This window comes from Thunnus maccoyii, chromosome 12, assembly GCF_910596095.1.
Source record: "Thunnus maccoyii chromosome 12, fThuMac1.1, whole genome shotgun sequence".
In the NCBI taxonomy this organism is placed as follows: domain Eukaryota; kingdom Metazoa; phylum Chordata; class Actinopteri; order Scombriformes; family Scombridae; genus Thunnus; species Thunnus maccoyii.
This window is the reverse complement of record NC_056544.1, coordinates 31,715,558-31,733,933: the sequence shown is the minus strand read 5'-3', so window position 1 is coordinate 31,733,933 and position 18,376 is coordinate 31,715,558. Positions and strand designations below refer to the sequence as shown.

General features: G+C 39.0%; 3 protein-coding genes across 3 annotated transcripts; all 3 read left to right on the top strand.

Moving 5' to 3' along the window:
• Positions 1 to 1,187: 1,187 nt before the first annotated feature.
• Positions 1,188 to 2,864, top strand: LOC121908795 (tripartite motif-containing protein 16-like). Its single transcript, XM_042429080.1, has one exon. It carries the CDS (start codon positions 1,188 to 1,190, stop codon positions 2,862 to 2,864), a length of 1,677 nt encoding a protein of 558 aa, XP_042285014.1.
• A 2,118-nt stretch (positions 2,865 to 4,982) lies between these two features.
• On the top strand, positions 4,983 to 6,810 carry LOC121908794 (tripartite motif-containing protein 16-like). Its single transcript, XM_042429079.1, has one exon. The coding sequence runs from the start codon at positions 5,059 to 5,061 to the stop codon at positions 6,808 to 6,810; it is 1,752 nt and encodes a 583-aa protein (XP_042285013.1). The 5' UTR covers positions 4,983 to 5,058.
• A 7,356-nt stretch (positions 6,811 to 14,166) lies between these two features.
• On the top strand, positions 14,167 to 16,270 carry LOC121908066 (tripartite motif-containing protein 16-like). The gene has a single exon (XM_042427756.1). It carries the CDS (start codon positions 14,552 to 14,554, stop codon positions 16,220 to 16,222), a length of 1,671 nt encoding a protein of 556 aa, XP_042283690.1. The 5' UTR covers positions 14,167 to 14,551; the 3' UTR covers positions 16,223 to 16,270.
• Positions 16,271 to 18,376: the final 2,106 nt, after the last annotated feature.

Genomic DNA, 18,376 nt, shown 5'->3' with positions numbered 1-18,376 from the left:
GTTTGATTATGATCCTCACTGACTGGTGCTTTGACTTGATTTTTCCCTCCTTTATTTCAACATAAATGACAAATTTTTTGTTTTATTCAGAACGTTCTGGTTTATTTTAGTTTGTGTTAACAGCTACTGAAGTTCAAGTTGAACACAGTGTGTTTGAAGCAGGTTTTATTTCACGTTGATGCTTTAATGTGAAACATCTTCTTCACAATGATCAATAAAGTTTTAATACTGTACTGGGATGATGAAAATAAACGCTTGATTTGTCATAAGAAAACTAAAAGGATCATATTCATCAAATGTAAACAACAGTATATCCACTTTTCAAATTCATCAATTCATACTGATCAACAAATTAACTCCATCAGCTGATCTGGTTCATTCATGTTCTTTGGGAGGTTGTTAATGTTTGTTTAAACCCGTCTGAATCTGAATGATATTCTCAATTTGACCTGTTTTCAAAGAAGTTTATTAAATGTGTGAGAAAATGATCAGAAAGCCATTAAATTATTCATTCATACTTTAATAACTCCCTGTTGTCAGTCAACTGGTTTTTAATCAATACATATTAACTGATATGATTTTAAGGAAGAGTTAGAGAAATACGGAGCCATAACCAAAACCTGACATGTCAACAAGTATTTTACAGCTAAATACAAAAATGTTTGAAATGGTGAGCAGGTTTTAACTGGGACTTCGCTGCAAATGAGGAAACACAGTTTTAATTCACAGTAATGCTCCTCGTCCTGATAACCTTCCCTGTTCTTTCAAACACAACAAACTCCACTCTGTGAACTGAGGAGTCATCTCAGATCTTAAGAACAGTTTGGCACCAGAAAGCAAACGTGACCAGTGTTTTTAAATGAGAAATGAGCTCCATTGTAGACAAATAAGGTTAAAACACACAGTATCTCTTAAAAATTGCTCCTCTTCCTGGAATGAATCAGTGCTTGATAACTCCTCCCTCTTCTTCCTGCTCTCAAACACAACAAGCTCCACTCTGTGCTCATATTTCCTTGTTCCCTCCCCTTCAGATCTACAGTTTGACGATGGGTGTAACCAACATGTAATGTAGTACAAGAGCTGTCAGGCTGCATTTATTGCAGAAACACATGTTGTTCAGATCAGAGCTCAAATTTGTTGCTTCTCAGGAAGTGAAACTCAGACAGTCGTTGCCACTGAGAGCTGAAATGGTGCAGAAAGGAGTTCAGCTGGACAAAGAAACCTTCTCTTGTTCTATCTGTCTGGATCTACTGAAGGATCCGGTGACTATTCCCTGTGGACACAGCTACTGCATGAGCTGTATTAAAGGCTTCTGGGATGAAGAGGATCAGAGGAAGATCTACAGCTGCCCTCAGTGCAGACAGACCTTCACACCGAGGCCTGTCCTGGTGAAAAACACCATGTTAGCAGATTTAGTGGAGCAGCTGAAGAAGACTGGACTCCAAGCTGCTCCTGCTGATCACGGCTATGCTGGACCTGAAGATGTGGCCTGTGATGTCTGCACTGGGAGGAAGCTGAAAGCCCTCAAGTCCTGTCTGACTTGTCCGGCTTCTTACTGTGAGAATCACCTCCAGCCTCATTATGATGCAGCTCCATTAAAGAAACACAAGCTGGTCGACCCCTCAGAGAAGCTCCAGGAGAACATCTGCTCTCGTCATGATGAGGTGATGAAGATGTTCTGCCTTGTTGATCAGCAGAGTATCTGTTATCTCTGCCCTGTGGATGAACATAAAGGCCACGACACAGTCTCAGCTGCAGCAGAAAGGACTGAGAGGCAGAGAGAGCTCGAGGTGAGTCGACAAAACATCCAGCAGAGAATCCAGGACAGAGAGAAAGATGTGAAGCTGCTTCAACAGGAGGTGAAGACCATCAATCGCTCTGCTGACAAAGCAGTGGAGGACAGTGAGAAGATCTTCACTGAGCTGATCCATCTCATCCAGAAAAGAAGCTCTGATGTGAAGCAGCAGATCAGATCCCAGCAGGAAACTGAAGTGAGTCGAGTCAAAGAGCTTCAAGAGAAGCTGGAGCAGGAGATCACTGAGCTGAAGAGGAAAGACACTGAACTGAAGCAGCTCTCACACACAGAGGATCACAACCAGTTTCTACACAACTACCCCTCACTGTCACAACTCAGTGCATCCACAGACTCATCCAGCATCAATATCCGTCCTCTGAGATACTTTGAGGATGTGACAGCAGCTGTGTCAGAGCTCAGAGATGAACTACAGGACATCCTGAGGGAGAAATGGACAAACATCTCACTGACAGTGACTGAAGTGGACGTTTTACTGCCACAACCAGAACCCAAGACCAGAACTGGATTCTTAAATTATTCACAAGAAATCACTCTGGATCCAAACACAGCAAACACATGGCTGTTATTATCTGAGGGGAACAGAAAAGCAAAAATGAACCAACCACGGTCTTATTCTCGTCACCCAGACAGATTCACTTATTGGCGTCAGGTCCTGAGTAGAGAGAGTCTGACTGGACGTTGTTACTGGGAGGTGGAGTGGAGAGGTGAAGGAGTTCGTGTAGCAGTCGCATACAAGAGTATCAGGAGAGCAGGAGACTCAGATGAATGTAGATTTGGACGCAACAACAAATCTTGGGCTTTACATTGTGACACTAACAGTTATGAATTTTGGTTCAACAATATCTCAACTCCCGTCTCAGGTCCTGGTTCCTCCAGAGTAGGAGTGTACCTGGATCACAGAGCAGGTATTCTGTCCTTCTACAGCGTCTCTGAAACCATGACTCTCCTCCACAGAGTCCAGACCACATTCACTCAGCCTCTCTATGCTGGACTTCATTTTTGTTTTCCTTATGATGGAGACACAGCTGAGTTGTGTAAACTCAAATAGACAGAAGTCATTTCAGACTTCATGTGTTAGATTCTGTTGTAATTCTTCATTTTTTTGTCTCCATTGTTTCTGAGAGCTCGTTGCTGCGGTGTTTCTGATCTGCATAGAGATCAGCTGTCAATAAAACTGGGATTATCAACACTTTTTAGTGACATGACATGAGATACCCAGGAATTTTTCCAATAAGTGCTTTGTAAATAAACAGAATGCAGTGCTTTTCTCTTCTCACTGCCAATGACTGTCACCGAACTTTCTCATAAGGAATACAATGATGCGTTCTGAAGCCATCCCCAGTTATGAACCTAAGGGTGGAATGATAGATTGCATCGAGAGTGTTAAGAGTAGACAGGGGAGTGCATATAAATTATATCACCATAGTCCGTAACGGATAAAAAGGTTGACTGAACAATTTCTTTTCTGCAATTCTGGGTAATACATACCTTATTTCTATAAAAGAATGCCAGTTTTGCTTTTAAGGAATTAGTCAGTTCATTAATGTTTTTTGAAGCACAGCTTGTCATCAAGCCGGACACCAAGGAGGACACTCTTTACTCTTTACTGCAATACTTTAACTACATCAAGCTCATAATACTTATGTACTTTTACTGTAGTAGGATTTTTCATGCATTTACTTGTAGTGGAGTATTTTTACATTGCTGTATTTGTACTTTTACTGCAGTAAAGGATCTGAGTACTTCTTCCAGCGCTGCTGCAGACAGTTTCTACAGAGGATCATGTGACTGTCAAAGGTCGACATTTATCAGCTGAGTGTTGCTGGGTGTGTTGCTTGATAAGATGAGCTCTCTGGTTTTACCTGCTTTTATTTCAAACACACTCTCCTCACAGAACTGCTGCAGAGAAACTACATGATTAAAATATGTGAAATCTGTTGCAGTGTTGCCCTCACAAAGAAGACCACCAGTGCTGTATTATCAGCAGACTTCAGGCACTTAAAGTGTGAGTCTGTGGATTTTAAACTCTTTGGTATTCAAAAAAACAACAAATGAGATTGAGGTACGTCTGTGTTCAGAGGAATCATCTCTGACAGCCAAACTTTTACAGACACTTGAGGATTACATCTTTTAAATAAAAAGCTGAAATTAAAGCCTTTATTAGTGATTATTATTAAAGTCTTTATTGTTGGTTTGATTATGATCCTCACTGACTGGTGCTTTGACTGGATTTTTCCCTCCTTTATTTCAACATAAATGACAAATTTTTTGTTTTATTCAGAACGTTCTGGTTTATTTTAGTTTGTGTTAACAGCTACTGAAGTTCAAGTTGAACACAGTGTGTTTGAAGCAGGTTTTATTTCACGTTGATGCTTTAATGTGAAACATCTTCTTCACAATGATCAATAAAGTTTTAATACTGTACTGGGATGATGAAAATAAACGCTTGATTTGTCATAAGAAAACTAAAAGGATCATATTCATCAAATGTAAACAACAGTATATCCACTTTTCAAATTCATCAATTCATACTGATCAACAAATTAACTCCATCAGCTGATCTGGTTCATTCATGTTCTTTGGGAGGTTGTTAATGTTTGTTTAAACCCGTCTGAATCTGAATGATATTCTCAATTTGACCTGTTTTCAAAGAAGTTTATTAAATGTGTGAGAAAATGATCAGAAAGCCATTAAATTATTCATTCATACTTTAATAACTCCCTGTTGTCAGTCAACTGGTTTTTAATCAATACATATTAACTGATATGATTTTAAGGAAGAGTTAGAGAAATATGGAGCCATAACCAAAACCTGACATGTCAACGAGTATTTTACAGCTAAATACAAAAATGTTTTAAATGGTGAGCAGGTTTTAACTGGGACTTCGCTGCAAATGAGGAAACACAACAAACTCCACTCTGTGAACTGGGGAGTCATCTCAGATCTTAAGAACAGTTTGGCACCAGAAAGCAAACGTGACCAGTGTTTTTAAATGAGAAATGAGCTCCATTGTAGACAAATAAGGTTAAAACACACAGTATCTCTTAAAAACCGCTCCTCTTCCTAGAATGAATCAGTGCTTGATAACTCCTCCCTCTTCTTCCTGCTCTCAAACACAACAAGCTCCACTCTGCGCTCATATTTCCTTGTTCCCTCCCCTTCAGATCTACAGTTTGACGATGGGTGTAACCAACATGTAATGTAGTACAAGAGCTGTCAGGCTGCATTTATTGCAGAAACACATGTTGTTCAGATCAGAGCTCAAATTTGTTGCTTCTCAGGAAGTGAAACTCAGACAGTCATTGCCACTGAGAGCTGAAATGGAGCAGAAAGGAGATCAGCTGGACAAAGAAACCTTCTCTTGTTCGATCTGTCTGGATCTACTGAAGGATCCGGTGACTATTCCCTGTGGACACAGCTACTGCATGAACTGTATTAAAGGCTTCTGGGATGAAGAGGATCAGAGGAAGATCTACAGCTGCCCTCAGTGCAGACAGACCTTCACACCGAGGCCTGTCCTGGTGAAAAACACCATGTTAGCAGCTTTAGTGGAGCAGCTGAAGAAGACTGGACTCCAAGCTGCTCCTGCTGATCACTACTATGCTGGACCTGAAGATGTGGCCTGTGATGTCTGCACTGGGAGGAAGCTGAAAGCCCTCAAGTCCTGTCTGACTTGTCTGATGTCTTACTGTAAGAATCACCTCCAGTTTCATTATGAATCACCTAGATTTAAAAAGCACAAGCTGGTCGACCCCTCAGAGAAGCTCCAGGAGAACATCTGCTCCCGTCATGATGAGGTGATGAAGATGTTCTGCCGTACTGATCAGCAGAGTATCTGTTATCTCTGCCCTGTGGATGAACATAAAGGCCACGACACAGTCTCAGCTGCAGCAGAAAGGACTGAGAGGCAGAGAGAGCTCGAGTTGAGTCGACAAAACATCCAGCAGAGAATCCAGGACAGAGAGAAAGATGTGAAGATGCTTCAACAGGAGGTGGAGGCCGTCAGTCGCTCTGCTGACAAAGCAGTGGAGGACAGTGAGAAGATCTTCACTGAGCTGATCCGTCTCATCCAGAAAAGAAGCTCTGATGTGAAGCAGCAGATCAGATCCCAGCAGGAAACTGAAGTGAGTCGAGTCAAAGAGCTTCAGGAGAAGCTGGAGCAGGAGATCACTGAGCTGAAGAGGAAAGACGCTGAACTGAAGCAGTTCTCACACACAGAGGATCACAACCAGTTTCTACACAACTACCCCTCACTGTCACAACTCAGTGCATCTACAGACTCATCCAGCATCAATATCCGTCCTCTGAGATACTTTGAGGATGTGACAGCAGCTGTGTCAGAGCTAAGAGATCAACTACAGGACATCCTGAGGGAGAAATGGACAAACATCTCACTGACAGTGACTGAAGTGGACGTTTTACTGTCACAACCAGAACCCAAGACCAGAGCTGAGTTCTTAAAATATTCACGTGAAATCACTCTGGATCCAAACACAGCAAACACATATGTGTTATTATCTGAAGGGAACAGAAAAGCAAAAATGAACCAACCACGGTCTTATTCTCATCACCCAGACAGATTCACTAATTGGCGTCAAGTACTGAGCAGAGAGAGTCTGACTGGACGTTGTTACTGGGAGGTGGAGTGGAGAGGAGGAGGAGTTCGTGTAGCAGTCGCATACAAGGATATCAGAAGAGCAGGAGACTCAGATGAATGTAGATTTGGACGCAATGACAAATCTTGGGCTTTACAGTGTGACACTAACAGTTATGAATTTTGGTTCAACAGTATCTCAACTCCTGTCTCAGGTCCTGGTTCCTCCAGAGTAGGAGTGTACCTGGATCACAGAGCAGGTATTCTGTCCTTCTACAGCGTCTCTGAAACCATGACTCTCCTCCACAGAGTCCAGACCACATTCACTCAGCCTCTCTATGCTGGACTTCATCTTTGTTATTTTCATGGAGTCACAGCTGAGTTCTGTAAACTCAAATAGACAGAAGTCATTTCAGACTTCATGTGTTAGATTCTGTTGTAATTCTTAATTTTTTTCAGATCAGCTGTCAATCAAACTCGGATTATCAACACTTTATTTTCTGTTGTGTTGATGTTTTCAGTTTCTTTAAAATTCACTTTTTCCTGTGTGTTTTTATCCATGGAGGCTATCACTGCTCATGATGACGTCTTTTACCTTCACAGACGTTTCTTCAGATGAAAATATAAACTTCTCTTTGTTCTAAATGTTAGTTTCATGTTTGTATTGATGTGTTTGTGTGCTGTTGTTTCTTAAACAGAGAAAACAGCAGAACTTCCTTCATCATAGATATTTTGTTCTCATCGCTTTGTAAATTCATAAAGAAATGTACAATCAAACTGTAATTATCATGATAATAATCATTTATTATGTTCTTGTACATTCTGGGTTAAACTAACTGATTGTGTGGATGAAGTGAATCTGAACATGAAATCATTGAACAAGAGTCATTTAACAGACTTTACTGATTGGACGTGTGAACAATCTGAAGCTTTATATAATCAATAAAGATGTTTTTTCAACAGTGAGCAAAGTATTTTCTTCTGTCTTCATCTCAGGATCTCATTCAAAGCTTCTGGAGAAAATGTGAAACTAAAATGAGAGTTTATTTGAGGCAGTTTTCCTCCTGAAACACCACAAAGTACAGAGTTCATGTTCAGAGCAGACAAACGTTTGTCAGTCAGTCTCTGAACTTTCAGCTTTCTTCACTAAAGCAGCTTTGTCACTGAGAAAAGAGCAGAGTTTTCTATCACTTGTTGCTTTTAACAAACAAGATTTTCTTTGTGCATTTAGTTGATAAAGTCTTTGTTATACAGGCCTAAAAAACTGGAAAATAGTAAGAATTCATTTGATCGAGTTTGGGTGGGAAGAAGTTTTGTTGCGTCCTGACAAACATAAAACAACAGATATTGTGTCGTTGTGAACTTGAGGTCATTTAAATTTATTTTTATGTAGATGAAAGTTGAGAATGAGGCTGTCATGTTGGTTCAGTGTTTAGTTCTGTCACCTCACAGAGAGACGGTCCTGCTAACAGGAACAGTTCGGACTTTTGTGAAAGGTAAAAGTAACTTTTACTCACAAACATACGAATAAAACTTTTTGTGAAACTTGTTTTGATTTTAAAATGCTGTTAAAGAGGTGTGTTCAGTTGGTTCAGAGTAGATCCTCGATGACTGCAGGACAGAAACTCTGTTCTCTGTCTGATTGGATGAAATATTGTTGGTCATGATCACCTCATCTACCAACTGTAGGATGTCTCAGAGAGGATTTAGTTCCAATTTAACCAATTTATTTTCATTTTATCCATATTTATATATAAGATTGTTGGTAATTATTCCCAGAGATTTGATGATTTAACACAAATAAAAATTATAAGGATGTTTTTTAAAAGAATGTACAATACAGCAGCTGTCGGGTCAATCCATATGTCTGATTGGCTAATCCTTCATGTGATCAGTCATGTGATCACTTGAGTAAAAGTGATTTTTTACATGTTGCTGTGAGTAGGAGTACATCACTTGATAAAAGTGTCTTATTGTTCACACTCAGCCAGAAACTCTTTCACTCTGAAGTTTGTACTGAAGAGTTTTCTTAAGTGTCGTTCAGAGAAATTTGATGAAGACGAGTTTGTAAAGTTTAAATCTAGACTTGATTCAAACTTCTTGTGACTAATTTTGTTCTGGGTGTAATCTCTCAATCCACAAACTGCTGCTGTGCTGAAGAGTTTTTGTAATTATATTAATTGGCAACAAAGAAATGCATCTAAAACAGTCATGATCAGTTTCCTGACAGCTGTGATTGGTCTATTGAACCATCACAGGTAACGTTACTCCACTTTTTCTACTGCAGAAGTCATTCAGGGATCATTTTATTAAAACTCTGCACATATGAGATGCTGAATTCAGTTTAATCGTAATAAACATCAGAAGGAAACAACATGTTCACTCAAGTTTTAAACCATGAAGACGCCATAATAGATGTTTGGTGAAGTCTTATGTTGTTTCAAAGTTTTCTCAGTTGTCACTCAACCACTGAAAGTTACAGTTTCTACTAAAAAAAACTCATATTTGAGCAACAACAACAAATTAAACAAATGTAGGCTCTATCAAGTCCAGTCATAAAATAATTAACTTATAAACTGAACATATTATTTACATCTGGTCTCATGTATTTCTCTGCCAGTCACTCAGATTTCAAGAAGTCAGAGAAATCACAGCCTGCAGCATCAAATCTCACATTCACAAGTTCTGTTTACAACCTGAAAGCTGATGTGAATAATATTTGTAGACTGGAAACTCTTCTCTCCCATCTTCCCCATGTGACCTGAATGCAGCATCAGTGTCACAGGATGTGACTTCTGTCAACAAACTGAAACAGTGTGATATTACAGATATTTAAATCTGTCTTTACTGATATTGTCTGAAGCTGTTAAAGGCTCAGTGGAGTTTTTACACGTCTTCCTGCAGTGAACATCACAGCAGGTCAACAACTGAAATCTGAAAACTGAGGCAGGACACAAGAGGGCGCCTTCATCCTGCTAACCAGGGATGTAGTGCAGGTTAAAGCTCCTCCACTCAGTCTGTCTGCAGTTTTAGTGAAGAACATGCTTTTAGACTGATTAAAAAACACCATGATAATAAGAATGCATCGTGTCATTCATCATGGTAAATGGTGTCAGATTGCTGTAAGTCATTGGTTGGTTAGTTAGCTACTTAATTAGTTATTTACATTGTGGAAACGTCCTTGGCTTAACCACATAGTGTTAAAAGCAACACAGGACGGCTGATGAGGAAAAACAGCAGAGAACAGAATCAACAAACAACATGATTAAAAGGGAGGGCCATTGAGAACAGCTCTGTTTTACAAGGACGCCCTGATTACAGTACATATAAAAGCAAACAAAAGTTACAGGTGTAGGGTAAAGTCCCTGCATATTTCGAAGGCAGACAGTACAAGCCTCAAACAACAGACCAACTCTTTCTTCAATCCCCCATTAATGCTGGCCAATAATATATAAGTGAAACTCCTCACTGACCAGACCATTTAGATGACCTCCTGCCAACAGAAAGGATCAAATAATGAACCCCCATCTCCTGCATGGTCACCAAACCAGACCACTAACCCAAACCACCTTTGATCCTTCAGGCTACAAGAGCCAGCAAGATGGGAAGAGCAATTCGCACCCCAGTGTGAATTGTTGGTACCATTTGGATAAACGAAAAAACCCATGAACTTACAAATGTAGTTTTGGATTTTGTCTAAGAACAATTAATATTGTATGTTAGTATGTGTGTATATTACAATATGTGTTATGTACTTTAGGTAGACTTTTATTCCACTGCCTTTAAGCCAAGAAATGTACCAGAAACATAATTCCATCATCCTTGATAACCCTAACATCATGTTTAGTTTGACTCTCAGAACACTAATGTTACTTTCAAAAAAGCAAAATTAGGAATCATGTAATTGTTAAATTGTAAATACTTTGATTAAAAGAATAACCACATTCACAAATTGTACCCGCTTGTCTGTGGACAGGAGGAGACTGACTCTGCAACCCCTGGATTTTGCCAGGATGCACCTTCTGGGCAGGCAGACCGAAAGTTTAAAACCGTGTCTTATCTGAGACTCTAAGCTGTTTTGTTTCTTTTTTGGCTGCTGCTTTTTGCTGGTTGCTGGTTCCTCTTGCTTTTGTCTTTGTCTTCTTGCTTTCTGCCATGCCAGTGGAAAGCTTGCATTTGGCTAGTCTTAAGATGTGACTTAGAACAACAGGAGGTGAAACCTCAGAATTTAGAGTCATGAGTTGAGGATCAAGCCTTGGAGAGCATGAGAGCGTAAACCAGGAGCTTTCTTCCAATGGGAACCTTTCAAGTGCGGACTGGCCAACTCACTCATCATTACAAGATCCAGACTCCAGCTCCTCACCCCAGTAAATCGGACTCCATTCTCCACAAGAGGCCACCTCAGGGAGCAAGCAAGTATTCGTACAAAACCTTCATCGACTTGCTTAAACCCTGGTGCTTTCATGATTTCTCATTTCAATTGGCAATTCTGAACTAAGCTGTTGTACCATTGATTTGACTCACTGCTTCTCAGGTAACAGTCATCTCATCTGTTTATCAGGTTTCCCTTTCCCTCTTGTCTCTTGTCTGTAAAATGTTGTAGTGTTTAGTACTTGTAGCTGTAGTATTAGTCATAAATGTGTATGTAACTAAAGTGAAGTTGTTGGTGTTTTCTTGTGCTTGCATCTCAGGCACTTAACCTTAAAAAACTTTATACCCTTGCAAAATCATAATTAGGATAATTCTAATTGACCTCTCTTGTGTGGCCAAAAAGGAGGACTATTTCCCTATTATTATACCTACCCTAATATGAGTCATGTCACTGGACAAATAATTTCATGTTGGAGTTGTGCACAATAATAATTCATGATTCCCCCATAAAATCATAAAGCTATTTGAGTGTACAAATTCCTACATAGTATACAACAATCATATATAAGAACAACAGAAACAACAAAAGTACATAAAAACAATAAAAGAACACAAAAGTTACAGCATTAACAGATTATACAACAAACAGCCCAAAGACATCAACGTAAGGGACAACATCAATTCAAAACCATGTGCATTCACATTGCTCTATGTCAGTCAAGAGAGATTTAAATTGATTTAAAAGGGCTTAGTTTCTCTGATTTTACAAGCCTCTGCAGATTGTTCCACTTGTGTGGAGTATAGTATTTAAAAGCCAGTTTCCCAATCTCAGTACTAACATGGTGATTTTTGAGGACCAAATAGTCTTGGGACCTAGTGCAGTGTGACATTGATCTGCAGTTCAAAAGACATGAGATACCCAGGAATTTTTCCAATAAGTGCTTTGTAAATAAACAGAATGCAGTGCTTTTCTCTTCTCACTGCCAATGACTGTCACCGAACTTTCTCATAAGGAATACAATGATGCGTTCTGAAGCCATCCCCAGTTATGAACCTAAGGGCGGAATGATAGATTGCATCGGGAGTGTTAAGAGTAGACAGGGGAGTGCATATAAATTATATCACCATAGTCCGTAACGGATAAAAAGGTTGACTGAACAATTTCTTCTCTGCAATTCTGGGTAATACATACCTTATTTCTATAAAAGAATGCCAGTTTTGCTTTTAAGGAATTAGTCAGTTTATTAATGTTTTTTGAAGCACAGCTTGTCATCAAGCCGGTCTTTCTCTCTTTCTATTGCTGTCCCATTAAGGGTAGTAATATTCATTTCAGTAGAACTACTTAGTCAGTTTTCTAGAAAACAGCATGCATTTTGTTTTATCAGAGTTTAAAAGTAATTTAAGATCAATTAAATGTTTAAGTTTTGAACCATCCGGTCAACAGAGGGCACTATTGTATAGAGAATAGCGTCATCTGCATACAGACGAATTGTATTGTTTCTAACATTTTCTCCTAATTTATTTATAAAAATTGTGAATAAAAATGGCCCTAGAATAGAGCCCTGTGGCACACCTTTGTTAACACTCATAAAGGTGGCCTGATAGCCATCAGTCACAACAGCTTGAGTTTTACCATTGAGATAATTTGCAAACCAATTACAGGATTTTTCATCAAATCCAAAAGATTCCAGGCATTTCAAAGAATTTGATGATCAAACAAAAATCTTAATCTACAATCTTTAACCTTCTCCTTTTTAGTGGCTTTCTTATAAATATAGTTCATATTCTCTGTACAATTAAAGTGTCCATGACTCACAGCTCCTAGATATTTAAAACTACTGACTAGTGGTGGAAAATAACTAAAAGTACCTAAGTTCAGTTTTGAGGTACTTGTACAGTACTTGAGTATTTCCATGTGATGCTACTTTATACTTCCACTCCACTGCATCTCAGAGGGAAATATTGTACTTTCTACTCCACTACATTTATTTGACAGCTTTAGTTACTTTTCAGATGAAGATTTGACACAATGGATAATATAACAAGCTTTTAAAATACAACACATTGTTAAAGATGAAACCAGTGGTTTCCAACCTTTTTGGCTTTTGACGTCTTACAAAAAGCAGTGTGTAGTCGGGGTCACATTTCACATGTCTATGAGTTGTTAACAGCTCCACCAAATAGTGATTTTTCCCTCTAAACTTCTCACATGCTTTCATTTCAATAAATGTTCAAATGATCCAATATTTCAGCAAAAATCAAAGATTAGAGAAAAAGTCCAAAAACTGAAAACAGATTTGTGTATCAGAACTTTGTTTTTTCTTCTTTCCTCTCCCATTAATCATCTCACCACCCCTCAGATTTATCTGCTGACCCTTTGGAGGGGCCCGACCCCTAGGTTGGGAACCACTGGACTAAACTAGCTAACTGTATATAAAGTAGTGTAAACTAGCTCCACCTCCAGCAGCTACAACAGTAACATGCTGCTCTAACACTGATGCTTCACTATTAATAATCTAATGATGTCATATATAATAATATATCAGTCAGAGGGACCAAACCACTACTTTTACTGCAATACTTTTACTACATCAAGCTCATAATACTTATGTACTTTTACTGCAATACTTTAACTACATCAAGCTCATAATACTTATGTACTTTTAGTGCAATACTTTAACTACATCAAGCTCATAATACTTATGTACTTTTACTGCAATACTTTAACTACATCAAGCTCATAATACTTATGTACTTTTACTGCAATACTTTAACTACATCAAGCTCATAATACTTATGTACTTTTACTGCAATACTTTAACTACATCAAGCTCATAATACTTATGTACTTTTACTGTAGTGGGATTTTTCATGCATTTACTTGTAGTGGTATATCCACTTTTCAAATTCATCAATTCATACTGATCAACAAATTAACTCCATCAGCTGATCTGGTTCATTCATGTTCTTTGGGAGGTTGTTAATGTTTGTTTAAACCCGTCTGAATCTGAATGATATTCTCAATTTGACCTGTTTTCAAAGAAGTTTATTAAATGTGTGAGAAAATGATCAGAAAGCCATTCAATTATTCATTCATACTTTAATAACTCCCTGTTGTCAGTCAACTGGTTTTTAATCAATACATATTAACTGATATGATTTTAAGGAAGAGTTAGAGAAATATGGAGCCATAACCAAAACCTGACATGTCAACAAGTATTTTACAGCTAAATACAAAAATGTTTTAAATGGTGAGCAGGTTTTAACTGGGACTTCGCTGCAAATGAGGAAACACAGTTTTAATTCACAGTAATGCTCCTCGTCCTGATAACCTTCCCTGTTCTTTCAAACACAACAAGCTCCACTCTGTGAACTGGGGAGTCATCTCAGATCTTAAGAACAGTTTGGCACCAGAAAGCAAACGTGACCAGTGTTTTTAAATGAGAAATGAGCTCCATTGTAGACAAATAAGGTTAAAACACACAGTATCTCTTAAAAATTGCTCCTCTTCCTGGAATGAATCAGTGCTTGATAACTCCTCCCTCTTCTTCCTGCTCTCAAACACAACAAGCTCCACTCTGCGCTCATATTTCCTTGTTCCCTCCCCTTCAGATCTACAGTTTGACGATGGGTGTAACTAACATGTAATGTAGTACAAGAGCTGTCAGGCTGCATTCACTGCAGGAACGCATGTTGTTCAGATCAGAGCTCAAACTTGTTTCACTTCTCAGGAAGTGAAACTCAGACAGTCATTTCCACTGAGAGCTGAAATGGAGCAGAAAGGAGTTCAGCTGGACAGAGAAACCTTCTCTTGTTCGATCTGTCTGGACCTACTGAAGGATCCGGTGACTATTCCCTGTGGACACAGCTACTGCATGAACTGTATTAAAGGCTTCTGGGATGAAGAGGATCAGAGGAAGATCTACAGCTGCCCTCAGTGCAGACAGACCGTCACACCGAGGCCTGTCCTGGTGAAAAACACCATGTTATCAGCTATAGTGGAGCAGCTGAAGAAGACTGGACTCCAAGCTGCTGCTGATCACTACTATGCTGGACCTGAAGATGTGGCCTGTGATGTCTGCACTGGGAGGAAGCGGAAAGCCCTCAAGTCCTGTTTGACTTGTCCGGCTTCTTACTGTAAGAATCACCTCCAGCCTCATTATGATGCACCTCCATTAAAGAAACACAAGCTGGTCGACCCCTCAGTGAAGCTCCAGGAGAACATCTGCTCTCGTCATGATGAGGTGATGAAGATGTTCTGCCGTACTGATCAGCAGAGTATCTGTTATCTCTGCCCTGTGGATGAACATAAAGGCCACGACACAGTCTCAGCTGCAGCAGAAAGGACTGAGAGGCAGAGAGAGCTCGAGGTGAGTCGACAAAACATCCAGCAGAGAATCCAGGACAGAGAGAAAGATGTGAAGCTGCTTCAACAGGAGGTGGAGGCCATCAATCACTCTGCTGATAAAGCAGTGGAGGACAGTGAGAAGATCTTCACTGAGCTGATCCGTCTCATCCAGAAAAGAAGCTCTGATGTGAAGCAGCAGATCAGATCCCAGCAGGAAACTGAAGTGAGTCGAGTCAAAGAGCTTCAGGAGAAGCTGAAGCAGGAGATCACTGAGCTGAAGAGGAAAGATGCTGAACTGAAGCAGTTCTCACACACAGAGGATCACATCCAGTTTCTACACAACTACCCCTCACTGTCACAACTCAGTGAACCTACAGACTCATCCAGCATCAATATCCGTCCTCTGAGATACTTTGAGGATGTGACAGCAGCTGTGTCACAGCTCAGAGATCAACTACAGAACATCCTGAGGGAGAAATGGACAAACATCTCACTGACAGTGACTGACGTGGATGTTTTACTGTCACAACCAGAACCCAAGACCAGAACTGGATTCTTAAAATATTCACGTGAAATCACTCTGGATCCAAACACAGCAAACACACGGCTGTTATTATCTGAGGGGAACAGAAAAGCAAAAATGAATCAACCACGGTCTTATTCTAGTCACCCAGACAGATTCACTAATTGGTGTCAGGTCCTGAGTAGAGAGAGTCTGACTGGACGTTGTTACTGGGAGGTGAAGAAGAGAGGAAGAGCAGTTGGTATAGCAGTCGCATACAAGGATATCAGCAGAGCAGGAGGCTCGGATGAATGTGGATTTGGATTCAATGACAAATCTTGGTCTTTAAGATCTGACACTAACGGTTATGAATTTTGGTTCAACAGCATCAGAACTCCTGTCTCAGGTCCTCAGTCCTCCAGAGTAGGAGTGTACCTGGATCACAGTGCAGGTATTCTGTCCTTCTACAGCGTCTCTGAAACCATGACTCTCCTCCACAGAGTCCAGACCACATTCACTCAGCCTCTCTATGCTGGACTTCATCTTTGTTATTTTCATGGAGACAAAGCTGAGTTCTGTAAACTCAAATAGACAGAAGTCATTTCAGACTTCATGTGTCAGATTCTGTGTTGTCATTCTTCATTTTTTTGTCTCCATTGTTTCTGAGAGCTCGTTGCTGTGGTGTTTCTGATCTGCATAGAAATCAGCTGTCAATCAAACTGGGATTGTCAACACTTTATTTTCTGTTGTTGTGTTGATGTTTTTAGTTTCTTTAAAATTCACTTCTTCCTGTGTGTTTTTATCCATGGAGGCTATCGCTGCTCATGATGACGTCTTTTACCTTCACTGACGTTTCTTCAGATGAAAATATAAACTTCTCTTTGTTCTAAATGTTAGTTTCATGTTTGTATTGATGTGTTTGTGTGCTGTTTTTTCTTAAACAGAGAAAGCAGCAGAACTTCCTTCATCATAGATATTTTGTTCTCATCACTTTGTAAATTCATAAAGAAATGTACAATCAAACTGTAATTATCATGATAATAATCAACAAGGAGATCATTTATTATTATATATATTATTTAGACATTCTGGGTTAAACTAACTGATTGTGTGGATGAAGTGAATCTGAACATGAAATCATTGAACAAGAGTCATTTAACAGACTTTACTGATTGGATGTGTGAACAATCTGAAGCTTTACATAATCAATAAAGATTTTTTTCAACAGTGAGCAAAGTATTTTCTTCTGTCTTCATCTCAGGATCTCATTCAAAGCTTCTGGAGAAAATGTGAAACTAAAATGAGAGTTTATTTGAGGAAGTTTTCCTCCTGAAACACCACAAAGTACAGAGTTCATGTTCAGAGCAGACAAACGTTTGTCAGTCAGTCTCTGAACTTTCAGCTTTCTTCACTAAAGCAGCTTTGTCACAGAGAAAAGAGCAGAGTTTTCTATCACTTGTTGCTTTTAACAAACAAGATTTTCTTTGTGCATTTAGTTGATAAAGGCTTTGTTATACAGGCCTAAAAAACTGGAAAATAGTAAGAATTCATTTGATCGAGTTTGGGTGGGAAGAAGTTTTGTTGCGTCCTGACAAACATAAAACAACAGATATTGTGTCGTTGTGAACTTGAGGTCATTTAAATTTATTTTCATGTAGATGAAAGTTGAGAATGAGGCTGTCATGTTGGTTCAGTGTTTAGTTCTGTCACCTCACAGAGAGACGGTCCTGCTAACAGGAACAGTTCGGACTTTTGTGAAAGGTAAAAGTAACTTTTACTCACAAACATACGAATAAAACTTTTTGTGAAACTTGTTTTGATTTTAAAATGCTGTTAAAGAGGTGTGTTCAGTTGGTTCAGAGTAGATCCTCGATGACTGCAGGACAGAAACTCTGTTCTCTGTCTGATTGGATGAAATATTGTTGGTCATGATCACCTCATCTACCAACTGTAGGATGTCTCAGAGAGGATTTAGTTCCAATTTAACCAATTTATTTTCATTTTATCCATATTTATATATAAGATTGTTGGTAATTATTCCCAGAGATTTGATGATTTAACACAAATAAAAATTATAAGGATGTTTTTTAAAAGAATGTACAATACAGCAGCTGTCGGGTCAATCCATATGTCTGATTGGCTAATCCTTCATGTGATCAGTCATGTGATCACTTGAGGCTGTCATGTTGGTTCAGTGTTTAGTTCTGTCACCTCACAGAGAGACGGTCCTGCTAACAGGAACAGTTCGGACTTTAATGAAAGATAAAAGTAAGAATTAAGTGTTTAGTTTTGTGTCTCAAATTATATATTACCACATTAGGGTGTTTCTGAAAAACTCTTTAACGAGCGAGCGTCTGTCAACAATTTCAGCAACACTTATTTAATGATCTCTTACTTTCATATCAATTACCAGGATTTTTTTTCTCCATTATTTCCTACAAGTAGCGTCAGCGTAATGTCGTCATTATAGAGCTTTCAGGAAACCATCTAATCTGCTAACATGCAGTTCAACATAACTACACACTGAAAACTGAGTATTTTCTGTCAGTTAAAGAATTCTTAATTTATTAAGAAATTTTGCAAATGAATAACCTAAATATTATGCATGGACACTTACCAAATATACACATTTGTCTCTTTTAATATAATTTGCATTAAATTGGATCAACATTTCTGTAAAATGTCCTTAAATGAACCGTTACATACTGGAAAAATTACATGTACTCAAAAATACAGAGGTATTAA

Coding starts and splice junctions, on each gene's coding strand:
- LOC121908795 (XM_042429080.1), top strand. CDS start 1,188: ATGGTGCAGAAAGGAGTTCAGCTGGACAAAGAAACCTTCTCTTGTTCT.
- LOC121908794 (XM_042429079.1), top strand. CDS start 5,059: ATGTTGTTCAGATCAGAGCTCAAATTTGTTGCTTCTCAGGAAGTGAAA.
- LOC121908066 (XM_042427756.1), top strand. CDS start 14,552: ATGGAGCAGAAAGGAGTTCAGCTGGACAGAGAAACCTTCTCTTGTTCG.